Raw genomic sequence first — 23,108 nt, forward strand, 5'->3', positions numbered from 1 at the left:
CTCACCACGCAAAGAAGCTGATCTGATGCACTTACGTTATTTCTAATCCTCTCAGAAAGCAGGCAGCAAACAATTCCCCACACGACAGACTAGGAAGGTGAGTTTCAGAGAGATGGAGGGCCTTGTCCAGGGTCACAGAGTTGGTAAGCAGCAGGACTGGCATCTGACACCAATGCCGGGACAGGTTCTACTCTACCACTGTCTCCTTAGTCACTTGAAGGAGACACAGATGCAGACCACAATCTGAAGAGGCAACAGACATGTAGAGAGCAAGCTTAATGGATCACTGCTTGGTGATCAGGGCAATGTAGTGGCCTGGCAGACAGATGGTGTCTATCTCAGTGGCTATGTCACATTCCTGCAACAAATACATTTATTTCAATACTCAGAAAATTCAGCAGCAATGTCCCAACCACGTCAATAACCAAGCTATCAATCTCTAGCTGCAGGAAGCTAAATATGGTCAGTGTGTTTTACTCTCTATTCTCCAATTCCCTGTTCATCTAGCATTAATTCTCAAACTCACACAAAGATTAGAAGGAAAACAGACTGCCCAGCAGGGTCTGTAGAGACATCATCATAGCCTCAAGTTCTTTGTAAAAATGGGCAGAGAATAAACTCTAAATCAACACAAATGGCCAAGGGCATGGAAGAAATCCACGTTTCCTACAAAGAGAACTACTACATGAAAGGCCTACCTTTCTTGAAAGGAAAGAAATCTGCAAGGCTGTAACAGCTGGGATTTCTTAAATTGACACCTAGAAATTTACAATTCTTAAGTGATGATTTATAATTCTTTAGCTGCTATTTTCAGTTAATCTTGCAGAACAGAATTTAAACCTTTGCTGAAATTCTTAGGTATTTTGCAGACTAATTTAAACGTCACCAGGATCTGAATATTATCAAAATGCTCACGCAGTGACTTTGTACAGACATCACCCAGCATGACAAACTAAAACCAAAATGATGCACACCATAAAACTAGTGAAATTAAATTTTAAAATACTCAACCTATTCAATAAATTTACAAGCATTATATTGAAAACTTAGATGCTTTTTACATGACTAAACTGTGGTTCAAAATAACAAAGCTGAAGCATATTCAAATTAGTTAAGACATCTATAAAAGCTGACATCTTGTTTGAAAGTAGTCTATACTTTATTACAGGTTGATGTGCATCCAAGCCCAACTAAATCCAGTCAAAGTCAACTAACTCGATACAAGTTAGTTAGAATCACAAAATGTGAGCCCCTGAGATTCAGTCATCAGGCTTGCCCTGGGTTATCTAATTGAAATGACAGAGCCCACAGAGAAATCCAGGCCTCCAGAATCCTGGCCAAACCTATGGGTTCCGTGCGTCCACACTGACACACCCAAGGGACACGGCAAACTGCAAACACACAAAGGGTCGGAATTAAGACAGCACTCCCAGGACCAAATCTGACACCGAGCTGGTACACAGCAGAACACCCAGTACTGGTGGCTAAAATAGGAAACACTCTACCTATGCCAGTTGGAAAGCAAATCTTGGTCCATCCACCCCAACCACCTCCCTGTGATCCTTAGACAATGCCCCCACCACGACTCAATGACTACAGGGTGGTGTCAGGCACGAGAGCAGGCCTCCAGCTCCTCACTGCAGCCCTACCACCCGAGCTTGTTCAATGGCAGATGCCCATACTGCACCGGTTGTTAATTATTTTGAGCATCACCCTTCACAAAGCCGCAAGTTATGCTCCGAGTCATTCATCAGAGAACTAATTTGCCTAAGAGTTCTCTGTCTTCTGAATGTATGAACTTAATTAAAGCCAGGTTTGGGGGCGGGGGGAGGAGGAGGGACTTGGCCTACAATGAACTCCTTCCCTTTCCCATATCTGATTGCCTGGCTGTATTAGCCATTCATTCACTCAACAAACATTTAGAGACCAAGTACTGGGCTGAGCATTGGGATCTGGAGGTGACTGCCAGATTCCCTGCCTGTGAAGTGCCTGCCCACAGTGCTATACAGGGGCCCAGATGAGGGGAGACAGAAAGGCGGGTCCAATACAAAACGGTGCACAGGCAGGTGAATAGGCTGAAAAACCTAATGCACGACATGAGCACTAATGTTGACAATAGTGTATCATTTTCTGGATTTTTGCTAAATGAGTAGATTATAGCTGCTCTTGCCACAGTAGGGGAAAATGGGTAACAATCTGAGATGATGGATAGGTGAATTTGTTCTTCCCCAGTAATCTCATCACATATAGCTATCTTATACAGTGGTAGATACCTTAAATATACACTTTTTTATTTTAAAGAATCAAAACCAGAAAGGTGGATTCTATAACGCCAACATAAGGAGCCTTGTGTGCCATCCCTGGAGGGGGTGCCACACGCTGAGAGCTAGAGGAAGAGGGCAAGGCTCCACAGAGAAGGTGACACTAGAATGACACGGGCATGCTCGGGAGTGAGCAGGTGAATAGGAAAGGCATTCCAGGGAGACAGAAGAGCACACGGTCCAGGAAGGCACAAACACGGTGTCTTCAGGCATCAGCAAAAAGAATCAGCTGCTGCCAGAAAGGAAAGGTAACATAATTGGAAAGACCATTTGGCGCCAAATGAGGAAGAGCCTGAGGTGCCATTTGTTGTGGGCATCTGAACAGGAAAACTTACTTGACACTGGGGACTGCACAGCTCTTCAGAAGTGAGCCCTGAGGCAGGAAATAAAAGGCCCATCTTACAACAGTACCTCAGTTTTGTGTGCAGTGCAAAATATCAGTGTGTGGTGGCAGGCTATAAAGATGTGTGGTGTGCAGAGAAAACAACTCCTCCTGCCTGCTGCAGGCTGTTACCAGCAAGAAGCCATCTGAGGCTCTAGATCACGGGACTTACCAAATACATTTCGGAAGAGAATACATTCACACGTGACCATCCAATTCCAGTCCCGCTTACCTGGGAGAATGTGCAGCTGCTGCCTGGTGCCTGGACAGAAGAGCACTTCTCTGTTACTAAGGCTTCATCCCAGAACTCGAGATCTTCTGCAGTCATTGGCCCACGCTTCTGCTCTATTGCTCCCAGATCATTCTCACTGAATTGCTAAGGAAAGCAAACAAATTATAAAGAAGTGTTCATCAAGAAAAAATATTAAGAGAATACTCCCAAACACTTTAAGGGAAGATATCTCATTTTTCACAATACCCATGCACCCCCTAAATAATTTCCATCATCCCAAAATATTAAGGATTACACAACTGAGATGAAACTCCGTTTCTAGGTAATTAGGATTTGGAAAACACAGCATGCCAGCAAGGCAGAGCCAAGGATGCTGGCAGAAGTTACAGACATTCCTTGCTCGCCTCTTGGTGGGTATGAAGGCTAAAACCCAGGCTCTGACCCAGTGGAACCAGTTCCAAGCCTGGGTCCACCCTGCTCAGGGTGAGATCTCTGAGTCCATTCCCCATCCTGCAGACGTACTGGGATGAATACAAGGCTTGAGGATCAAAACGCAACAAAGTCCACATCGGCAAGGAGATGTGACTTCCAGGAAGGAAAAGCCAAGACTGCAAACTTGGCGACAGTTAGGGCCTGGTCCCATAGGAAAGGTGCCATCATGCTGATGCATGATACAGTTCCCCTCACTAAGTCCTCAGGAGATCTGACATCCAGCAGCAGCCCACGTGTCTCGACTTTGGGCCAAGTTCAAGCACAGAATCTATTTCTAACCACTTAAAACCTGGTGACTGCTGACCCAGGATTCTGCTCATTCTCTGTCAGCAATTAAGGGCTGGAACCACATCTTGTTTGTAAGTACCTAGCAGAATTAAGCTATCATATCAGACTTTCATTAAAAAAAAAAAATTAGGTGAACACAAAGAAGAAAGAAGCAGAGGCAATTCTTTTTAAAAATCCACTCAACTGTAATAGGAAGATCTAGGGATCAAATAACCAATGACTTTCTAGAATTGCCACAAGCCAGCTGTGTTTAAACTGTACTTTCCTTCTTAACTGTTTGGGTCCAACTGCACATATGAGGTTTTATATTCAAACAGTACTCCCTGGCTTAAGTGAAAAACTAACACGCCCTATCTGAGCCCTTCTCCCTGCAACCCCTAGAGAAAAGCAACTTTCAACTCCTTAGCCGTTTCTTCTGGTATTTTCTTCCAGGTTTCTATATTATATGCTCATTCTCATCTTCTCAATTTCTTAAATTTAGATCTTCTTCATTGGCTCCTAGCAAGTTTTTTAAGAATGGAGCTCTTGGGGCCAGTGCTGTGCCATAGCAGGTAAAGCCACCACCTGCAGTGCCAGCCTCCCATATTGGCACTGGTTCGAGTCCCAGCTGCTCCACTTCTGATCCAGCTCTCTGCTATGGCCAGGGAAAGCAGTAGAAGATGGCTTCGGATCGGCACAGCTCCGGCCGTTATGGCCATCTGGAGAGTGAATCAGGAGATGGAAAACCTCTCTCTCTCTGCCTCTGCATCTATGCCTTTCAAATAAACAAATAAAATCTTTAAAAAAAAAAAAAAAGAATTGAGCTCTTATATCAACTGTCCTTCAATGCTTCCTAATAATTATATAGTTAAATCAATATTCCACATTTACATACTGCTCATGGTTTAGTCTTACAGAGTCCCATCATTATATTTCCATTCATGTTCAAGTCTGATTTCCTTGGAATTAGTAACTGCTTTGTTCTATTTGTTTACTTCATTCATAAAATTAAATTACATACTTAACATTATTTCTAAGCTCTCTACAATAACTTAAGGATTCCCCTCAATGGAGTCAAACATGTGAGGTAAATGATCAATTCCATTTCAGTTTTTTGGGGAAATTCAGACTGAAGCCCTCCTTTGACAGCTGAAATCTGGACTCTCCACCTCTCTCTCTCTCCCTCTCTCTCAGTAATTCCTTCATTTATGCACATATGGAATCACCTCCATATGTGTAGATGCCCAAGAACTCCCTGCAAAGAGGACAGAGGTGGCAGATGACTTCAGGCACCAGAACTCTGGAAATGCCTTTACCCCACATTCACACCTGCTGACAGCACGGCTGGGTGCAGAACGCTAGGCTGGCCACTCCTTCCCTCAAAACCTGAAACCTCGCCTGCCTTCCAGCGTTGCTGCAGAGAATTCCACTGTCGGAGCCCAGGTGCTTTGCACGCCCTTTATTCTCTCTCTGGAATCCTTTCAGATCCTCTCTTTCCCGTGTGCTCTAAAATGTCTCAACGACGTGCCTTGGCCAGAAACAGAGCTAGCCTTTTAGTGTAGGAACAGCTGTCCTTCCACTTGGAGAAATGATCCCCTAGCACTTTGTGGTTTTCTTTCCCTCTTCTTTGTTTACTTTGTCTTTCTGGAACTCCTGTTAGGCACTTTTTAGACCTTTTGAATCCACCCTGTAGTTTTCCTATCTTTCCTCTCCTGTTTTTCCATCTTCATGCTTACCTCTATTTTCTGAAAGATTTATTCAACTTCATCTTCCAGCTTTTCTAACTCTTCTGTTAAACTTTTTATCCCTGTAATCACACTTTCAAGTGTCAGCTGGTCATTCTCTGCAATGCTGTGGATTGAAGAGGGCTTCGTTCCCCAAACTCATATAGTTTAAGCCCCAAAGTCTAATGTTAACAGTTAATGAATTAACGCTAATGGCTCATGGATCAGGGTAGAGACTTGATCTAACTAGGGTAGCCAGGAGGTGGTCCCCATGGGAGGCTTTTAGGTCATGGGTGCTTGCCCTTGGAAGGCAGTTCTCACAAGACGGTTGGCTACTGAAGCCAAGTCTGGCCTGGCTTCTCTCTCTGCCTCTGGATCACCATATGCTTGTCCCTCTGTACCTGCTCCTCCGCTGTCCGCCTCCTCCAGACTCCAGGCTGGGGCCACCTGATCTTGACTGTGATTTTCCAAACTGTCAGCCCAAATAAACCTTTGCCTTCCCAAGAAGCTCTTCTCACATATGTTAGTGAAAACAACAAAAAACTGGCTAAAACATCAAAATACTTTATCAGAACCTAATCTTATTTTTTTTAATTAATTAATTTATTTATTTACTTGAAAAGTGTAATAGAGAGAGACAAAAAGATCTTCCATCCCCAAATGACTGTCAACAGCCAGGGAAAGGACAAGCTAAAGGAACTTCATCTGGGTCTCCCACGTGGGTGGCAGGGGCCCAAACACTTGGGCCATCTTGTGCTGCTTTTTCCAGACCATTAGCAGGGAGCTGGATTGGAAGTGGAACAGCTGGGACATGAACCAGCACCCATACAGGATGCCAGCGTCAAAGGCAGTAGTTTCACTCACTGTGCCACAGTGCTGGTCCTCTGCTGTGCCCTTCCACTTCTCTGTACTTCCCTGTAACCACTCTTTACCCGTGTTGTTTAATCACACAGTGAACCTTGGGAGAGTCGGCTCAGACTGACAGGTAATCATGATGGATACACATTTAGCTCTGCATCCTTCTGAAACCTCCTTCATATGACATCGGAAGAACAGAAAGCTGTAAACAAACAAGGACTAACTAGGAGAGTGGGAGCAGGCGCCACACTAGGTGTGAGCTGTCAACGTAATTTAGATAGATGCTCTTTACATCCTCAGATAGATGATCTACGGGTGACATTTTGGGATTTTAAAGCTGCTGAGTTTTCTTCTCCTCCTCTAAGTGTTTTCACTTTCTGTGTACATCTCTGTTGCCCATTCTGTCCTCTGTCGTTCTGAAACACTTCTCTCCTGTTTGATGAGCTTGGACCACCTACTTACTTGGAAGAGTGAAAAGCGCTCAGGAGCTCTGTGGTGAGGACAGGACGTGTCACTGGCAGCCTCACTAAAAGATGCTCAGGTGGAGACCAGGCCGTATCGTGGAAAACCCCAACAGCCAGCATCCTTCAGTCTCTCCTCGCAGAGGAATCTCACTGCCACATGCACACCTCCACTCCCACCCCATTTTCACCCAAGCCACCCTGCTTTCAGCTGCATCTGGTGACCCCCGCAGGCCAGAGCGTCTTACGGTCTCCAAAGACTCCTGCTGTTGAGGAGAAAAGGGTGACCTAGAACTGCTTAGAATTCCAGTCAAAGCTCCTGTTTCCACAGGCCCAGGGACACTAGATGCCTGCTGAGCCTTTCTGGGGTTCTGCAGCATACGTCCACTTGTTTCTTGTTGGCTTTCACCTCAAAGGCATGAGGCAGAGCGTGCAGAGAGCTGAATCCTATGCAGTTACCATTCATCCATGCACTCATCACCCAAAATCACGTTGACAACTCACACCTAGTGTGGCGCCTGCTCCCACTCTCCTGGTTAGTCCTTGTTTGTTCACAGCTTTTTATTCTTTTGATGTCACTTGAAGGAAGTTTCAGAAGGATGCAGAGCTAAACGTATATTCATCATGGTTACCCGTCAGTCTGAGCCGACTCTCCCAAGGTTCACTGTATGATTAAACAACAAGGGTATTCCACAACAGAAAAGAGTTTACAGGGAAGTACAGAGAAGTGGAAAGGCACAGCACAAACAGGGCACAGCAAAGGGCCAGCGCTGTGGTACAGTGAATAAAGCCACCACCTTTGATGCCAGCATCCTGTATGGGTGCCGGTTCACGTCCCAGCTGTTCCACTTCCAATCCAGCTGCCTGCAAATGCCTGGGGAAAGCAGCACAAGATGGCTCAAGTGTTTGGGTGCCTGCCACCCAGGTGGGAGACCCAGAGGAAGTTCCTGGCTCCTGGCTTTGCCTGGCCCAGTCCTTGCTGTTGCAACCATCTGCAGATGGAAAGCATGCACAAGCTCTCTCTCTTCCTGTCTCTCCCTCTCTCTGTGTAACTCTGACTTAAGCTGGCAAAGCAAGTGCACACAGTGGAAACATCTCAGTGTGTGGGCTGAGCACTAGAGCAATGGAGGCTTTCGCCCCTGTCCTTCCTCTTCCGATGACCCAGAGCAAGGCCTTCCTCTCTCTGAGCTTCTGTTTCTGGGCCAGAGCCCAGATGACTTAAAGAAAGCTCCAAAGTACTCTGAACCATAGCAATAAAGACTGAACCATATTCCTACAAAAGAGTTTTTAAACACACATTCTAAGTCAAAAGACTTAAATAGAAAACAAAGCCGTGATGGTACCTGGGGCAGCGGCTCCTTCTGATCGGCACGCTCCATCAGACACCTGATCACTCGCTCCTGACTCTGCAGCTTCTTACTGCTCTCACTCAGAAGACCTTGGTAATGATCCTCTACTGCTCTCTCTCTCTCTTTCACTTCATTGTGTAATTTTTCAACTTCGTTTCTAAGGTCCTAGCAGGAGAAAAAGAAAACATGGAATTTACTTGACAATGTTAAAAAAAAAAAAAAGTGACAACCTCTTGGCCGTTTGACGTGCCAAATCATTGCTGCAAGGCAGCATGCTAACACATGTGTTTAACAAATGTGCACTTGATTCTCTTTAAAAACCTTAGAAAAGGCAACTTTAAGAATTACCTGAAATTTTGAAAAAGCATTATGCACAAGTATTTATCATAACATTATATACAATGCTGAAAAAAAGAACTAGATAGCCAACATAAACTACTGATAAAGAGTATGGTACTAAAAGAAACACACAATTACTAGGAAGAATGAACCAGGACACTGAATTGGATATACAAAGTGAAGTCAGTTGTTTTCTAAATGTTTATACAAATGTTGTGAGGTTATATAGAAATACATTAAACAGTACAATATCCTAAGGAGAAGAATTACAAGGGATTTTTCAGTTGCTTTTTCTTTATTTTTCTGTTTCCAAAACTCTCTAAATAATCCTATATTACTTTAACAATCAGAAAAAACAACATTGTGTGAAAAACATTAATAAAGAATTTATAGTACTATTGAAAATGCTGTTATAATGTTAAGAAAAAATAGTATACAGTATGATTGTGACTTCCTAAACATATGTACTATTTATAATATTGAAGCACTATGTATAATAGCAGTAGGCCTTAAAACAACCCAAATGTGTACCAGAAGAGGAATAAAATATGGTATATTCTCACAATGGAGCACTCAAGTCATAAAGGAGAAGGAATGAGGACTTGCTCTCCATAAATACACTGCCCTAAAGTAATCTTCAGAATATAGTGTCAAGTCGGGGGCAGACCAGGAGACATCAGTATGGATAGCATCCAGCCATTTATTTAACCATAAAAGAAATTAACCAGTTGCCTATAAGGGACAAAAGAGTACATGGTAGAACAGACAATGATAGAGACTAGGTCTCACTTTCATAGATGTGAGGTTGGAACCACTTAAATTTTTTTCTCCTTCCCTTCTCAAATAAAATTTTTAAGTTAAGGGGGAAAAGTGTGTGTGCAGGAGGCGTGGGCTGCAATTGGCCTAGCAGTCAAACCAGTTGGGATACCCACCTCCCACACAGGAGTGCCTGGGCTCAAGTCCCCGCTCTGCTTCTGACACCAGCTTTCTGCTAATGTGTGCCCTGGGAGGCAGCAGGTGATGGCTCAAGTACTTGGGTCCCTGCCACCCATATGTGAGATCCAGGTAGGGTTCCCGGCTCCTGGATTAAGCCCTAGTCATTGCCAGCATTTAGGGAGTAAACTAGTAGATGAGAGCTTTCTCTTTCTTCCTCATTCTCTCTCTCTTCCTCCCTCCTTCTGTCGAGTAAAATATAATTTCTAAGTTTATATATTTTAAGCTTTTAAGTTTATATATTTTAAAAATAATAACACTGAAAGCAGAGCAAGCAAACAAATCTAACTTTGTATCAACTCCCTCAGTTAACCAGCAAGGAATTACTTCAGTAACATTAGAGTAAATTGGGAATGGGTGTCTGGTGTGGTCATTAAAATGCCATTTGAGATGCCCCCTTCCCATATCAAAGTACCTAGGCTCAAGGGTTGGCTCCACTCCCAATCCCAGCTTCTGGCTAATGCACACCCAGGGAGACAGCAGATAACAGCTCAAGTACTTGGGTCCCTGCCAGTCACGTGGGAGACCTGGACTGAGTTCATGGCCCCTGGCTTCAGTGTGACCCAGGCACAGCTTTTTTAGGCATTTAAGGAATAAACCACTATATGGGAGATCTCTCTCTCTGTCTCTCTACCTTTCAAATTACTTAATTAATTTTTGTTGTTTTTTTTTTTTTAGGGCAGGTGTTTGGCAAAGCAATTAAGACACCACTTGAGATACCTGCATCCCATATCAGAGTGCCTGGTTTGAGCCATGGCTCCTCTGCTTTCAATCTCACTTCCTGCTGGTGTGCACTATGAGAAGCAGCAGATGATGTCTCAAGTGTGTGGGTCTCTGCCATCCATGTGGGAGACTCAGATGGAGTTCCCAGCTCGTGGCTTCAGCTTAGCCCAGCCCCACCCTGTAGGTATTTGGAGAGTAAACCAGGAGATATCTCTCTGTCTCTGTGTTTCTCTCCACCTCTCAAATGGAAAGAAATAAGGTAACTTTTTTTAATTGAAATAATAAGGGGCCAGCACATGGTGCAGCGGGCAAAGCCACCGGCTATGGTGCCGGCATCCCATATGGGCGCCAGTTCAAGACCCAGCTTCTCCACTTCCAATCCAGCTCTCTGCTATGGCCTGGGAAAGCAATAGAAGATGGCCCAAGTCCTTGGGCCCCTGCATCCATGTGGGAGACCCGAAAGCAGTGCCTGGCTCCTGGCTTCGGATCAGCGCAGCTCTGGCCATTGAGGCCATCTGGGGAGTGAACCAGCAGATGGAAGACCTCTCTCTCTCTCTGCCTGTCCTCTATCTATCTTTAAAAAAAAAATTGAAATAATAAAAAATAAATTTAATTCAATTTAGTTTTAAAATGTTTAAGAATAATTTGGAATCCTTCATGATATTTCTAAGGGGAAAAAGAATTAAAAAGAAGCTTATATTGTTCTTAGTAACATTCTAAGTATTAATATTATACTGTATTCTGAAACTGTATGCATATGTAATATATTTTTAGATAAGCAATTAATGTCATAAGACTTTAAGCATGAAAAAAGAAGTTAAAAGGGCAGGTGTTAGAGTCCTGACTGTTCCACATCCCATCCAGCTCCCTCCTACTGCACCTAGGAAAGCAGTAGAGGATGCTCCAAGTCCTTGGGCCCCTGCACCCATGTGGGAGAACCAGAAGAAGCTCCTGGCTCCTGGCTTTAGCTGGTCCAGCCCTAGCCATTGTGGCCATCTAGGGAGTGAATTGGTGAAAGGAAGACCTCTCTCTCTCTCTCTCTCTAATTCTGCCTTTCAAATAAATAAAATAAAAAAGTTAAAGATTATAGATCTAAGTTTTAATTTAAAACACCAATATGAATTTATATTTTGTCATTCCCTCTTTCCACTTAAAAAGGCTACAATCAGCATCCTCCCTGGTATCTATACTACTGGTTCTAAATACTATTCCCTACCACACAGGACAGGGCTCTCTAAAGCAGTGGTTCTCAATGTGCACTCCCTGGAACAGCAAAATCAGTCACTGACAAACTACATGTACAAATTTGGGCCCCACCCAGGATCTACTAACTCAGCAACTCTGAAAGCAGGCAGGGCTCAGCAATCTGGTGTGCACTAACGTACACCTCAGAGAAAGGGGTGACCCACACCTGGGGCTGATGCCTGCTCACACCAGAGAAGGGGGCTATCAAAGACTGCATGTTCACACCCAAGGATCCTGATAACCACCCAGAATAAGCTTTTCCTCTGTTCAAGGTAAGACAATTAGAACTGTAGTAAGAAGAACTGCTAACAAATTAAAGTTCAATAACAATAAATTATAATACAAGAAATTAAACATCAAAACATTAAAATTATGAATTTCTGATACCTTAAAAAACCCTCTGGTCACTCTGTAGGTAGAATAGCAGCACCCCAAAGATGGTCACACCCAAACCACCAAAGGGCAAAAGAGAATAAATGTAACAAATAGAATTAAAGTCACTAATCGGTTGCCCTTAAAATAAAGAGGTTGTCCTAAATTATCCAAGAGGGCTCAATATAATCACATGCACCCTTAAAAGTGGAAGAGGAACAAGGGGAAAGATTCCAGCCGACATGCTGGGCTGAGGGATAGGAAGGCATTGTGGGTCTAGAATTAGAGGATTGGCAGCAGGAGAGGGGTCACCAAGCCTGCAGGAGGACCACAGCCCTGCCAGACCCTCTGTTCAGTCCAAGGAGACCCACTTCAGAATCTGACTTCCAGAAGGAAGGATTTTAAATTTGTATTGTTTAGCCACCTGGCTCAACTTATTTGTCACAGCAGCAACAGGAAGCTAATACAGCAACCCTTGGAGAATTCTAGAGAACACTCATGTTGTGTCTTTTCTGTATGAACAGCACCTCAGGGCAACTCAATAGGTGATGAAAAGTAAGTTTATCTTCATAGAAGTCTTCAGCTATAAAAGAAGGAACAATGCAATTCATATAGTCATTTTGTAAACAATCAGAAATGGCAAGGAATATCACAAAAACTGGGACTATCAAATAGCCAGAAGGAACAAAGAAAACACTTGAAAATTAAATGTTAATTTTTTTCTTGGGCAAAAAGATGATGATGAGACCTTTAATCCAAAACAACTAGACCGAGAATCTATCGCAAGCTGTAAATGTCAGTAAATACGAGTAGGAATTCAATTCTGAAGTAGAAAAGTCTGCATTTTTTATTACTCCACAAATATAGGAGCTCTGAACATCCCATGCAGACTGGTTCCAGGACACCTCACTCAACCCCAACAGACACCAAAATCCAGGATGCTCAAGCCACTTCCATAAAATGTTGTAGTGTTTGCACACAACCTGCACTCAATCTCCTGTACACTCTGCCATTTCTAGATTACTTATAATACCCAATACAGTGTAAATGCCTTGTAAATAGTTGTTATACTGTATTGCTTGGAAAAATGACAAGAAAAGTATCTGAACATGCTCAGCACAGACACAATCTTGCTTTTCAAACACTTTTAATCCAAGATTGGCTGACTCTGGATACAGAATCTGAGGTTGCAGAGGGCCAACTGCAACACAAAGCAACATTAACAGAAATGTAAGACTAAAGAACAAAAACATTCTCCCGTAATACAGACAAGCCAACAAATTAAAGACTTTGCAAACTATAGATGCTCCGTGCAGTCCCTGCCCATCTGGGGCTATAATTTTTATGAAATTTTAAATTTAATTTGGGCTTTTTCCCATTTCACTTTATTTATTCCACTGTGCCATGACCTACAAAGAACATACAGCAATTAAATGACACAAAAAGAACAATTAAAACCAAAAGAAGAGTTTAAGAGTATATAAAGTCAAGAAAAAGTTTTTGGTTTTGTTTTTTCTAAGTACAGGAATGAGACAGGTCTGCAGAGCTGCTGTACCCGAGTTCTGCTCATTCTGATGGTCCCAGAGAAAGGCAAGACAGGCGGCTAGGTAGTGCTGAAAGGCAAAATGTGATCCTCCCGGTTATCAACGTAATGAACATAGCTTACTTCACTCTGTTATTTCCACACTGTCTCCAGCCATTTGCTCTTATAGATATAGCAAAGAACAGCTCTGTGCAAACAAACAAGGTTTGTTTCAGTTTTCTAATAATTTTTTTATTTCGGAATGGAAGAAAGAGACAAAGCTCTTCCATCTGCCGGTTCACTCTCCAAATGCCAAGGCTGAAGCTGAGAGCCAGGAACTGCATCCAGGTCTCCCATGTGGATGGCAGGGATGCAGCGACTTCAGCCATCACCTGGTGCCTCCCAGGGGACATTAGTAGGAAGGCAAAATGGAAGCAGGGCTGGGACTCCAATTTGGGATGCAACCAAAATGCCTATCCCAAATAAGGATTTCCTTTTTCACTTTTGATTTGTTTGTCCCCATAAATGGAATTGCCAGGTCAAACAGTAGGCATGTTTTGAGGATTCTTTCTACAAACTGTCAAATTTTCTTCCAAAAAGATGGTAATGAAAATGCCATCCTCAAAGAGTAAGTTGTTTGTTTACCCACATCCTCACCAGCCCTGATACTTCCTCAAGAGTTTGCTAACTTAACTAGTACGTAATGGCTCTTCACAAGGGTGTGAATTTGTATTTCACGGACTGCCAACCACGTTTCTGTATGTCTGACTGCTGTTTGGATTTCCCCTTGTGCCTTGCTGGCCACAAAAGACAATGTATTCAAGGACAGAGATCAACAAAAAGGTGGTCTCTGAAGAGTCACCCAAGGTGTGCGTACACAAACACAAACATACAAACTCATTCTCCTACTGCGTCAGGAAACCTGCCAGGCAACATCCATGAGTCTTACCAACATGAGCACAGATGAGACACAGCGTGATGAGTCCTTCATCCTGCTTGTGCGACTGCTCTGCTGTCCATGTTACAAAGCAGAATGAGGACACACCCCTGTGTGGAGGCGCACTGCAGCTGAGCAGGCAGTGAAGTCTCAGAGCCACTGAAACACATGCTACTACGTCAAGTACCTGCTATCATTCCAGGCAACATGCTAGACGCTTCATATTTACTCTTCACAACCTGGGGCCAGTGCAGTGGTGCAGTGGGCTAAGCTGCCACTGTGACACCGACATCCCATTCTGGACTGCAGATTCCAGTTCTGGCTACTTTGCTTTTGATCCAGCTCCCTGCCAATGTGCCTGGAAAGACAGCAGAGTATGGTCCAAGTATTTGGGTCCCTGTCACCCACATGAGGGACCTGGATGGAGTTCCTGGCTCCTAGCTTTGGCCTGGCCCTGACCTAGCTGTTGTGGTCCTTTAAGGAGTAAAACAACGGATGGAAGATTGACTGATATCTCTCTCTCCATCCCTCTCTTGCCCGCTCTGGCTCTCCCTCTCTGTCACTCTACCTTTCAAATAATTAAACCTGTAAAGACCTACAAGGGCCTCTGACAGCTGGGCCTGCACCACCTTGCTGCCCTCCTCTCCCCAACTGGTTCTGCTGCCTTCCTTGCTGCCCCCCTTACATAAAAGGTATTTTTTCCCATGCTCCAAAATGGGACGCCAGTGTTGCACTCAGCAGCTTAACTGACTGTGCACAACACTGTGTATATATACTGCACTGCATTTTCTCTATCCATGGTCACTCAGGTTGATTCCATGTCTTGGTTATTATAAAAATGCAGTGAACATGGAAGCAGATATTTACTCAGCACACTGACTTCAACTCCTTTGGATATATACTCAGAAGTAAGATAGCTGGACCATATGGTAATTCTATTTTTAGGAGGCTTTTTAAAGATTGTATTTACTGGGGCCAGCGCTGCAGTGTAGTGGATAGAGCCGCCACCTGCAGTGCCAGCATCCCATATGGGCGCCAGTTCAAGTCCCAACTGCTCCACTTCTGATCCAGCTCTCTGCTATGGCCTGGGAAAGCAGAAGAAGATGGCCCAGGTCCTTGGGCCCACACCTGTGTGGGAGACCCAGAGGAAGCTCCTGGTCTTGGATTTGGATCAACACAGCTCCGGCTGTTGCAGTCAATTGGGGAGTGAACCAGCAGATAGAAGACCTCTCTCTCTCTCTCTGCCTCTCCTTCTCTCTGTGTGTAACTCTGACTTTCAAATAAATAAATCTTTAAAAAATATATTGTATTTATTTATTCACTTGAGAGGCAGAGTCACAGAGACAGAGAAAGGATGAGAGAGTGATTGTCCATCCACTGATTGACTCCCCAAATAGCTCTCACGGCCTGGATTGGGCCAGGCAAAAGCCAGGAGCCAGAACTCCACACAGATCTCCCACATGGGTAGCAGGGGCCCGAGTACTTGAGTTGTCTTCCACTGCCTTCTGAGGCACATTATCAGGGAGCTGGATGGCAAGTGGAGAATCCAGGACTCAAACTGGCGCTCCAATGTGTGACGGTGATGCTGCAAGCAGCAGCTTAGCCCACTGTGCCATCACGCCAGCCCCTATTCTTAACTTGCGGGGCACCATCCATTCTGTTCTCCGTAAATGCTATACTAGCTTACGTTCCCCTCACAGTGTACAAGGCTCCCCCCTCTCGGCATCCTCACCAGCATCTTCCTTCACCTTTTTGTTAAGTCATTCTAACAGATGCAGGTAACTTTAACTTGCATTTCCCTGATGAGTAGGGATATTGAGCATCTTTTCACAAACCTGTTTGCCATCTGTATGTCTTCTTTTGAAAAGTGTTTCTTCAAGTCCTTTGCCCATTTTTAAGTCAGGTTATTTGTGTTCTCCTGTGGAGCTGAGTTCCTTATATGTTTTGGATATTAGCCCCCACCAGATGTAGGCTTGGCAAACATCTTCTCCCCATCTGTGGTTGTTGTCGCTTCCCTTTGCTCACTGCTTCTTTTCTTGTGCAGAGCTTGTTGGTTGGACGCAACCCCATTTGCCCATTTGTTCTTCTGTCACCTGTGCTTTCAGGGTCATAGCAAGCAATCACTGCCCAGACCAATTTCACGGAGCCCTTTCTCTGTGTTCCCCCTGGTAGTTCTACAGTTTCCGATCTTACACTTAAGTCATTAATCATTTTGAGTTGGTTTTTGTATGGTGTGAGGTAAGGGTCCAATTTCATCCTTTTTCCACTAGATCACCAGTTTTCCCAGCACCATTATTTTAGCAGGCTGTCCATTTTTATGCCAGTACTAATGCTGTTTTGATTACTGTAGCTTTGTAGTATACTTCAAAATCAAGTAGCATCCGTCCTTTCAATTTTAAAATGTCCACACGTGCCCAGTGATTACATGTCCATTTCCATCACCTCCCAGATTTAGAGCCCTCCTTCATTTAAATACTGCCAGACCCATATTTTACTGCCTTGTTCCATTATAGTATATATATGTATGTCTATTCAATAATCACTTATTCCACTCTCCTTTTCATTTGATATTTTTAATTTAGTTACTTAACAACTTCTTTTTTATATAATTATTTTTTTTATTTAGTAAATATAAATTTCCAAAGTACAGTTTATGGATTACAATGGCTTCCCCCCCATAATTTCCCTCCCATTCGCACCCCTCCCATCTCCCACTCCCTCTCCCATTCCATTCACATCAAGATTCATTTTCAATTATCTTTATAAACAGAAGATCAATTAACTATATATTAAGTAAAGATTTCATCAGTTTGCACCCACACAGAAACACAAAGTGTAAAATACTGTTTCAGTAGTAGTTATAGCATTACTTCACATTGGACAACACATTAAGGACAGATCCCACGTGAGAAGTAAGTACACAGTGACTCCTGTTGTTGACTCAACAATTTGACACTCTTGTTTATGGCGTCAGTAATCACCCTAGGCTCTAGTCATGAGTTGCCAAGGCTATGGAAGCCTTTTGAGTTCACCAACTTCGATCTTATTCAGACAGGGTCATAGTCAAAGTGGAAGTTCTCTCCTCCCTTCAGAGAAAGGTACCTCCTTCTTTGATGGCCCCGTTCTTTCCACTGGGATCTCACTCACAGAGATCTTTCATTTAGGTCTTTTTTCCCCCCAGAGTGTCTTGGCTTTCCATGCCTAAAATACTCTCATGGGCTCTTCAGCCAGATCCGAACGCCTTAAGGGCTGATTCTGAGGCCAGAGTGCTGTTTAGGACATCTGCCATTCTATGAGTCTGCTGTGTATCCCACTTCCCATGATGGATCGTTCTCTCCCTTTTTGATTCTATCAATTAGTATTAGCAGACACTAGTCTTGTTTGTGTGATCCCTTTGACTCTTAGAACTATCAGTGTGATCAACTGTAAACTGAAATTGATCATTTGGGCTAGTGAGATGGCATTGGTACATGCCACCTTGATAGGATTGTATTGGAATCCCCTGGCATGTTTCTAACTCCACCATTTGGGGCAAGTCCGATTGAGCATGTCCCACATTGTACATCTCCTCCCTCTCTTATTCCCACTCTTACATTTAACAGGGATCACTTTTCAGTTAAAATTTAAACACCTAAGAATAATTGTGTGTTAATTACAGAGTTCAACCAATAGTACTAGAACAAAACAAAAAAAAATACTAAAATGGATAAAGTATTACATTGTACATCAACAGTCAGGACAAGGGCTGATCAAGTCACTGTTTCTCATAGTGTCCATTTCACTTCAACAGGTTTCCCCTTGGGTGCTCAGTTAGTTGTTGCCGATCAGGGAGAACATATGATATTGTCCCTCTGGGACTGGCTTAATTCACTCAGTATAATGTTCTTGAGTGATAAAAGCTACCAATGCTGTGCCACATTTCTCCCACAGCACCTCCTCCAACCCAACCAGGTTCTTAACATGACCATGACCTGTGCCACAATTCCACAAAAGGGATGTAGTTTTATCATTCCTTAAGATTAGGGGTCCACTGACTTGACCCCAGGGTCGTAAGCAAGTGTGTGTGTGTGTGTGTGTGTGTGTGTGACAGAGAAAGAGAATGAATGAATCAACCAATCTTGGGGATAGAATAATCACAAGGGTCTTGAGGAAAACTAGGACCGCGGAGGGCATAAACCACTTCTCTCACCACAGCCATTCACAACAGAAACCACATTTTTTCTGAACATCAGCTATGAGCCCCACATGGGCCAAAGCATTTACATGGACCACCTCTGACCTTACTGACTGATCCCATGGTAGGCAGTATTAGTCCTGCTTTTACAGAAAGCAAACCAAGGTTCACAGAGGTTAAGAGACTTTCACAGAGCGTTACAAGTAAGTGCCAGTGCTGAAATTCAAACCCTTCCAGGAATGACCCCAAATCCTCTGCCCTTTGCACCCAATTTCACTAGTGCTAAGACCAGAGAAGGGGACGGCCCACTCTGTGACATGGGCTCTCATTGGTCAACCATTCCAACACTCGGACTAATTGTACAGGTTCTCAAGGACTTGGATTGATGAAATACCCAGTCCAACACCGAATGAATGTCCTCTTAGTGAATAAGATAAGAACAAGGGCCTTGGACTCACATGAGCAGCGGTCAGAGAAGGCAGAAAGTAAAAATACCACTGGGGTTGGGGCAGGGAAGGGAGGTATGGAGCTGGCCTTGAAGAGGAGCAGCTGCCATGGCAACACAAAGATAGCCAATGGGCACACTGCTCGCCACCAGCGGGGCTGTAATACACGTTAGGAGGAGGCATGGAGACAGCATGCCCAGCCAAAGCAAAACAATCAGAACTGAAAACTGATAATCTTGGTGCTTTCCCCAAACCTCTTTCCATATTTCTAGCTGTGAAAGCAGAAAGATCTCACCCTGAATCCTGGCTCTGCTAACTAGCTGTGCAACCACAGAAAGAGAACAAATCTGTTTCTTGTGGACTCCCAGGGTCCTTGGAGAGTTAAATGAGAGAACACAGGACAGGTGTTCAGCAGAGGCAGAGCAAACGGCCACTGTCTCACCTCTCCCAAGCTGGCCCCACCCTAGGTTCCCTCCTACGGCCACAGCACTATCATCCATGAAACCACAGGTGGGCTCTCGCCCCTCCCTCTCCCATGCACCTCATGAGACAACAGGTAACCAGGTACAAGGCACAGCACATGGTCCTGACAAAGGACAGAGATGGGCATGGGAGTGGTGCTTCTTACGCCAGCAGCGCCCAAGTCCTGCCCTGCCCACTACTCCCACCACCCCCAGTGCTCTCAAGGATCTGTCCTAAGAAACAAGAGCAGAATGGGAATCATGGCACAATTCTGTGACAATCTCACGGCCATGGCAGGACTTTCTGACACAAGCGAGGTTTTGGAGGGGAAAGGTATGTGAAGCTTAAGGCAGCTGCCCGAGTCATCCGACTCAAGGAGAGGCAGAGGCGGGCAAGGAGACTAAGGAGGCCATGCAGACACCAGGCTGCCCAATGAAGGCCAGGCCTGGCAAACTCTGAAACAGCAAAGCGAAAGTACCTGGAACTTGGGCCCCTGCACGAAGGACCAATAAATAACTGGGCTCCGGAAGGACCAAACTGATGGCTCCTTGAGCCAGGAGCAGTTACCATAAAAGAAGAAGGGCAGAAGCTATATTCCTGGGGAGCAAAGCAACCTCTCCCCACTCCCCTGCCTCCATCCCACTGTCCCTGCCTTCTTCAGAGCTGGGCTCTCACCTTGGTACCATGACAGCTTCCTAACTCAGCTCCCTGTCTCCAGGTCACCCCACCAAACCCATGCAGAACTTGTCTGCTCAGCCTCCTTCAGTGCCTCCAAATTAACTGCAGTGCAAAGCTACCCCATGGAGCTGTCCACTCACGGCTCCAGCTTACCTCTTAGCCTTGCCTCCAGCCAGTCCCCTCCACCAGCCACTTTATTCACACACTATTCCAGGCTCCCTGCCTGGATCCACCCAATCCCCTCCATCCAGAAAAGGCATCCTAAAATCTCCCCACCCAACTCTGTCTAGAGACAGCATGCCATCTTACAAGGCCCAATCCAAGTGCCACCACAAAGCCCTCCAGCTCTCAGCACTTGTCCTTCCCAAGACAGCACCAGCACTGTCTCCTACAAACCTCCACAGCATTCAGGGAGTGCTGGCACTTCACAGCTCGCACAGCCACCCAGCAGACACATTTGCCCATCAAAACGCTGAAGTTCAAAGAACCAACTACTTAACCAAAGAAAGTACTTGAGTCTGAATTTAAAACCAGGTCTACTTGCAGGGGCTTCAAAAAGCTCAGGAAATTTTGCATTACCTTTGATTTCCTTTTTCACCAACTTTCTGAAGCTCCTCCCCTTCTTTTCATTCCACCAGGAGTTTTCCAAACCAAGCCCAGGAAGTCCTAGGATTAGGAATTCCCACCCTGAGCTGGTTAACAGACTCTTCTAACTGCATGCTCCTGGGTCTTTCTGGTGAAGGTGACCCCATAGGTTTGGGGAAGAGCACAGAAATTTGTATCTGATTTTAACACGAAGAACTACCATCCAAGGACTCTGCAGTGCTCCCTTGAGTACGCCTGTTTTACTTGCTTCTAAAGAGTTTACAAGAGAAAAGAAAAGAGCTGAACCCGCCGCCTCCCCATGCACGCACACACCTTGCTTTAAAGTGAGTGCTGCCACAGCAAGGTCTGCATGCTGACAGTCATGATGGCCCCTTTCTACACTGATGGCAATGTTCCTTTAAGACTCACGGATGTGCTCTGGACCAACACTCAGCAGATCAGGGCTCTCTCGGAGCAGACCAGGCGATTTCAAAAGGTGGCTTATGTGAAAAAAATCCCTAAATCTCAGAATCACATTAGCAATGAAAAGCCGGGCCTCGCACTGCTTCCCCAGCCAGCCAGTCTGCCTGATCTCTGGCCACGTGGAGAAGGAAAAGGTGCTCACCCAGCAAATGTCCACCTCATCAGGTTTCTCTGTGAGAAAGATGTCGGCATACGCAGCAGGTGCCTTAAAATACACACAGGAAACTGCTCCAAAATCTGACGTCACTCAGCGACAGGAGCAGAATTTCCAGGACTGACGTAAGACAGCGGTGCTCAGTCACATTATTTGCAGCCTCATTGCCCCCAGGAGCTGTGGCAGAAGCAGGACGGGGCTGGGGAAAGCGGAGGCACCGAGCCTCCCACACCTCACTCCACCCGGAGCAGCTCCACGTCCACGTTTTCTCTCCACAGGAATTTATTTGAGCAAAGAATTCACTGCTTCCAAATAAAACTCTGAAAGTCACTGGAACAGGCTGGTCTCTGCTAAAGAGAACGACCAACCGTGCCTTACCCATGTGGTGACAACTGTGAATTCAGCCACGTTCTGAACAACGGGCTCGATGTGGCTCTCACCAGAACGCCAAGTCAGAATGCACAGGAGTTGAAGCTCAAATCGCACAGGCATCAAGGCCCAGGTGGGTCCAGCACCTCGCAAGGCGCCACAGCTCCCCAAACCCCACCTGAAGTTGCAACGGGACTCGCCTGGCTCCTCCCCCAGTTCCACTCACTGTTCCCTCCATGCCAGCCTCCTGCGTGCTCCCCAAGACTTGGCCTGGCCCCTGCCTCTACCAGAAACGCACATCTACCTCCCATCCACCCAGGGAAACAGCTCCGCATCCTTCGAGTCTCAGCTCAAAGCCACCTCCTCGGTGAAGCCCTCCCACTCTGTGCTCCCAAAGCACCTGGCCCAACCTCCTCTCAGTGCGAATGAAGCCCCACTTTAACTAGCTCTCTGTCCGCAAGTCTGGTCTATCTGGCCACCAGACTCCTTCAGCCACTGCACCTGACTGGATTCAGCTCTGTCCTCCCAGTGCCCAGGACAGAGCCTGACACAAAAATGACAAAATATGGATATTGATAAGGGAAAGTCTCCCCACTTGTGCCCCCACGGAGAGTAGAGCAATTCTGCACCAAGACCAATGAGGAGAGCCTTTTAAGCGACTTTAACAGCAGCCCTGTGCAGAAGCCACGAGGTGCTCTGGAGTCCGGCAAGCTAAAAGCGCTCTGACCCCCTTCCTGGAGGGATCAGTCAGCTGGAAAGGAACAGACAAGCACTTTCTGCAGAGACAGGTGAGTGTTGATCAAGGAAGAAATGAACAGCTTGACTCGACTGGGAAAAGAGCAAACCACATTTATCAGTCAGCAGTGACCAGGCGATTCCAGCAGGCAGTGGTTTGTCATTCAAAGACCTATCCAGCCCCTGCCACACAATTAAAAACAGGGAATGTGGAGTAGGCCGTGTGGTGCAGCAGGATAAACTGCCGCTTGAGAGGCTGACATCTCACGCCAGAGTGCCTGGGATCGAGTCCCACCTCCACTTCCCATCCAGCTTCCTGCTAACGTACGCCCCGGGGAAGCATCAGGTGACAACTCAGGGGCTGGAGTTCCTACCACCCATGTGGGAGACCCGGATGGAGTTCCTGGCTCCTGGCTCCTGGCTCCTGGTTCTGTCCTGGCCCAGCCCTGGCTATTGCAGGCATTTGGGGAGAACAGACAGAAGATATCTATCTATCTATTTCTCTCTCTCTCCCCTCCTTTCAAATAAACATTTTTTTAAAGCAGCAGAAGAAATCTAATACATTAAGCATGAACCTCTGTGTGCCAGGACCCACAGTAGGCATTTGCTCACATATTAAATTTTGATTCACTTGTTTAATCCTAAAATAGGTATAATCAACCCTATTTTAAGTGAGTAAATATTATTTAGAGACATTAAATAGCTGGCTCCGGGGTGAAGCACCTCTAATGAAGCTGGGATTCCAAAGCAAGTCCTGCACTGCTTCCCACTATTCCAAAGACCCCTACTGGAATCGCTACATTTC

At 45.2% G+C, this 23,108-nt stretch overlaps 1 protein-coding gene across 1 annotated transcript in view; it reads right to left on the bottom strand.

Annotated features, from left to right (window-relative positions):
- The window catches only part of CDK5RAP2 (CDK5 regulatory subunit associated protein 2), a 207,464-nt gene that overhangs the window by 110,997 nt on the left and 73,359 nt on the right, over positions 1–23,108 (bottom strand). Inside the window, exons 13-14 of the mRNA XM_017350098.3 lie at positions 8,081–8,251; positions 2,936–3,079 (exon numbers count right to left, since the gene is read on the bottom strand). Coding sequence (XP_017205587.3) covers positions 2,936–3,079; positions 8,081–8,251 — 315 coding nt within the window. The remainder of the gene's footprint in view (positions 1–2,935; positions 3,080–8,080; positions 8,252–23,108) is intronic.

The sequence above is a fragment of the Oryctolagus cuniculus genome, chromosome 1 (genome assembly GCF_964237555.1).
Source record: "Oryctolagus cuniculus chromosome 1, mOryCun1.1, whole genome shotgun sequence".
In the NCBI taxonomy this organism is placed as follows: domain Eukaryota; kingdom Metazoa; phylum Chordata; class Mammalia; order Lagomorpha; family Leporidae; genus Oryctolagus; species Oryctolagus cuniculus.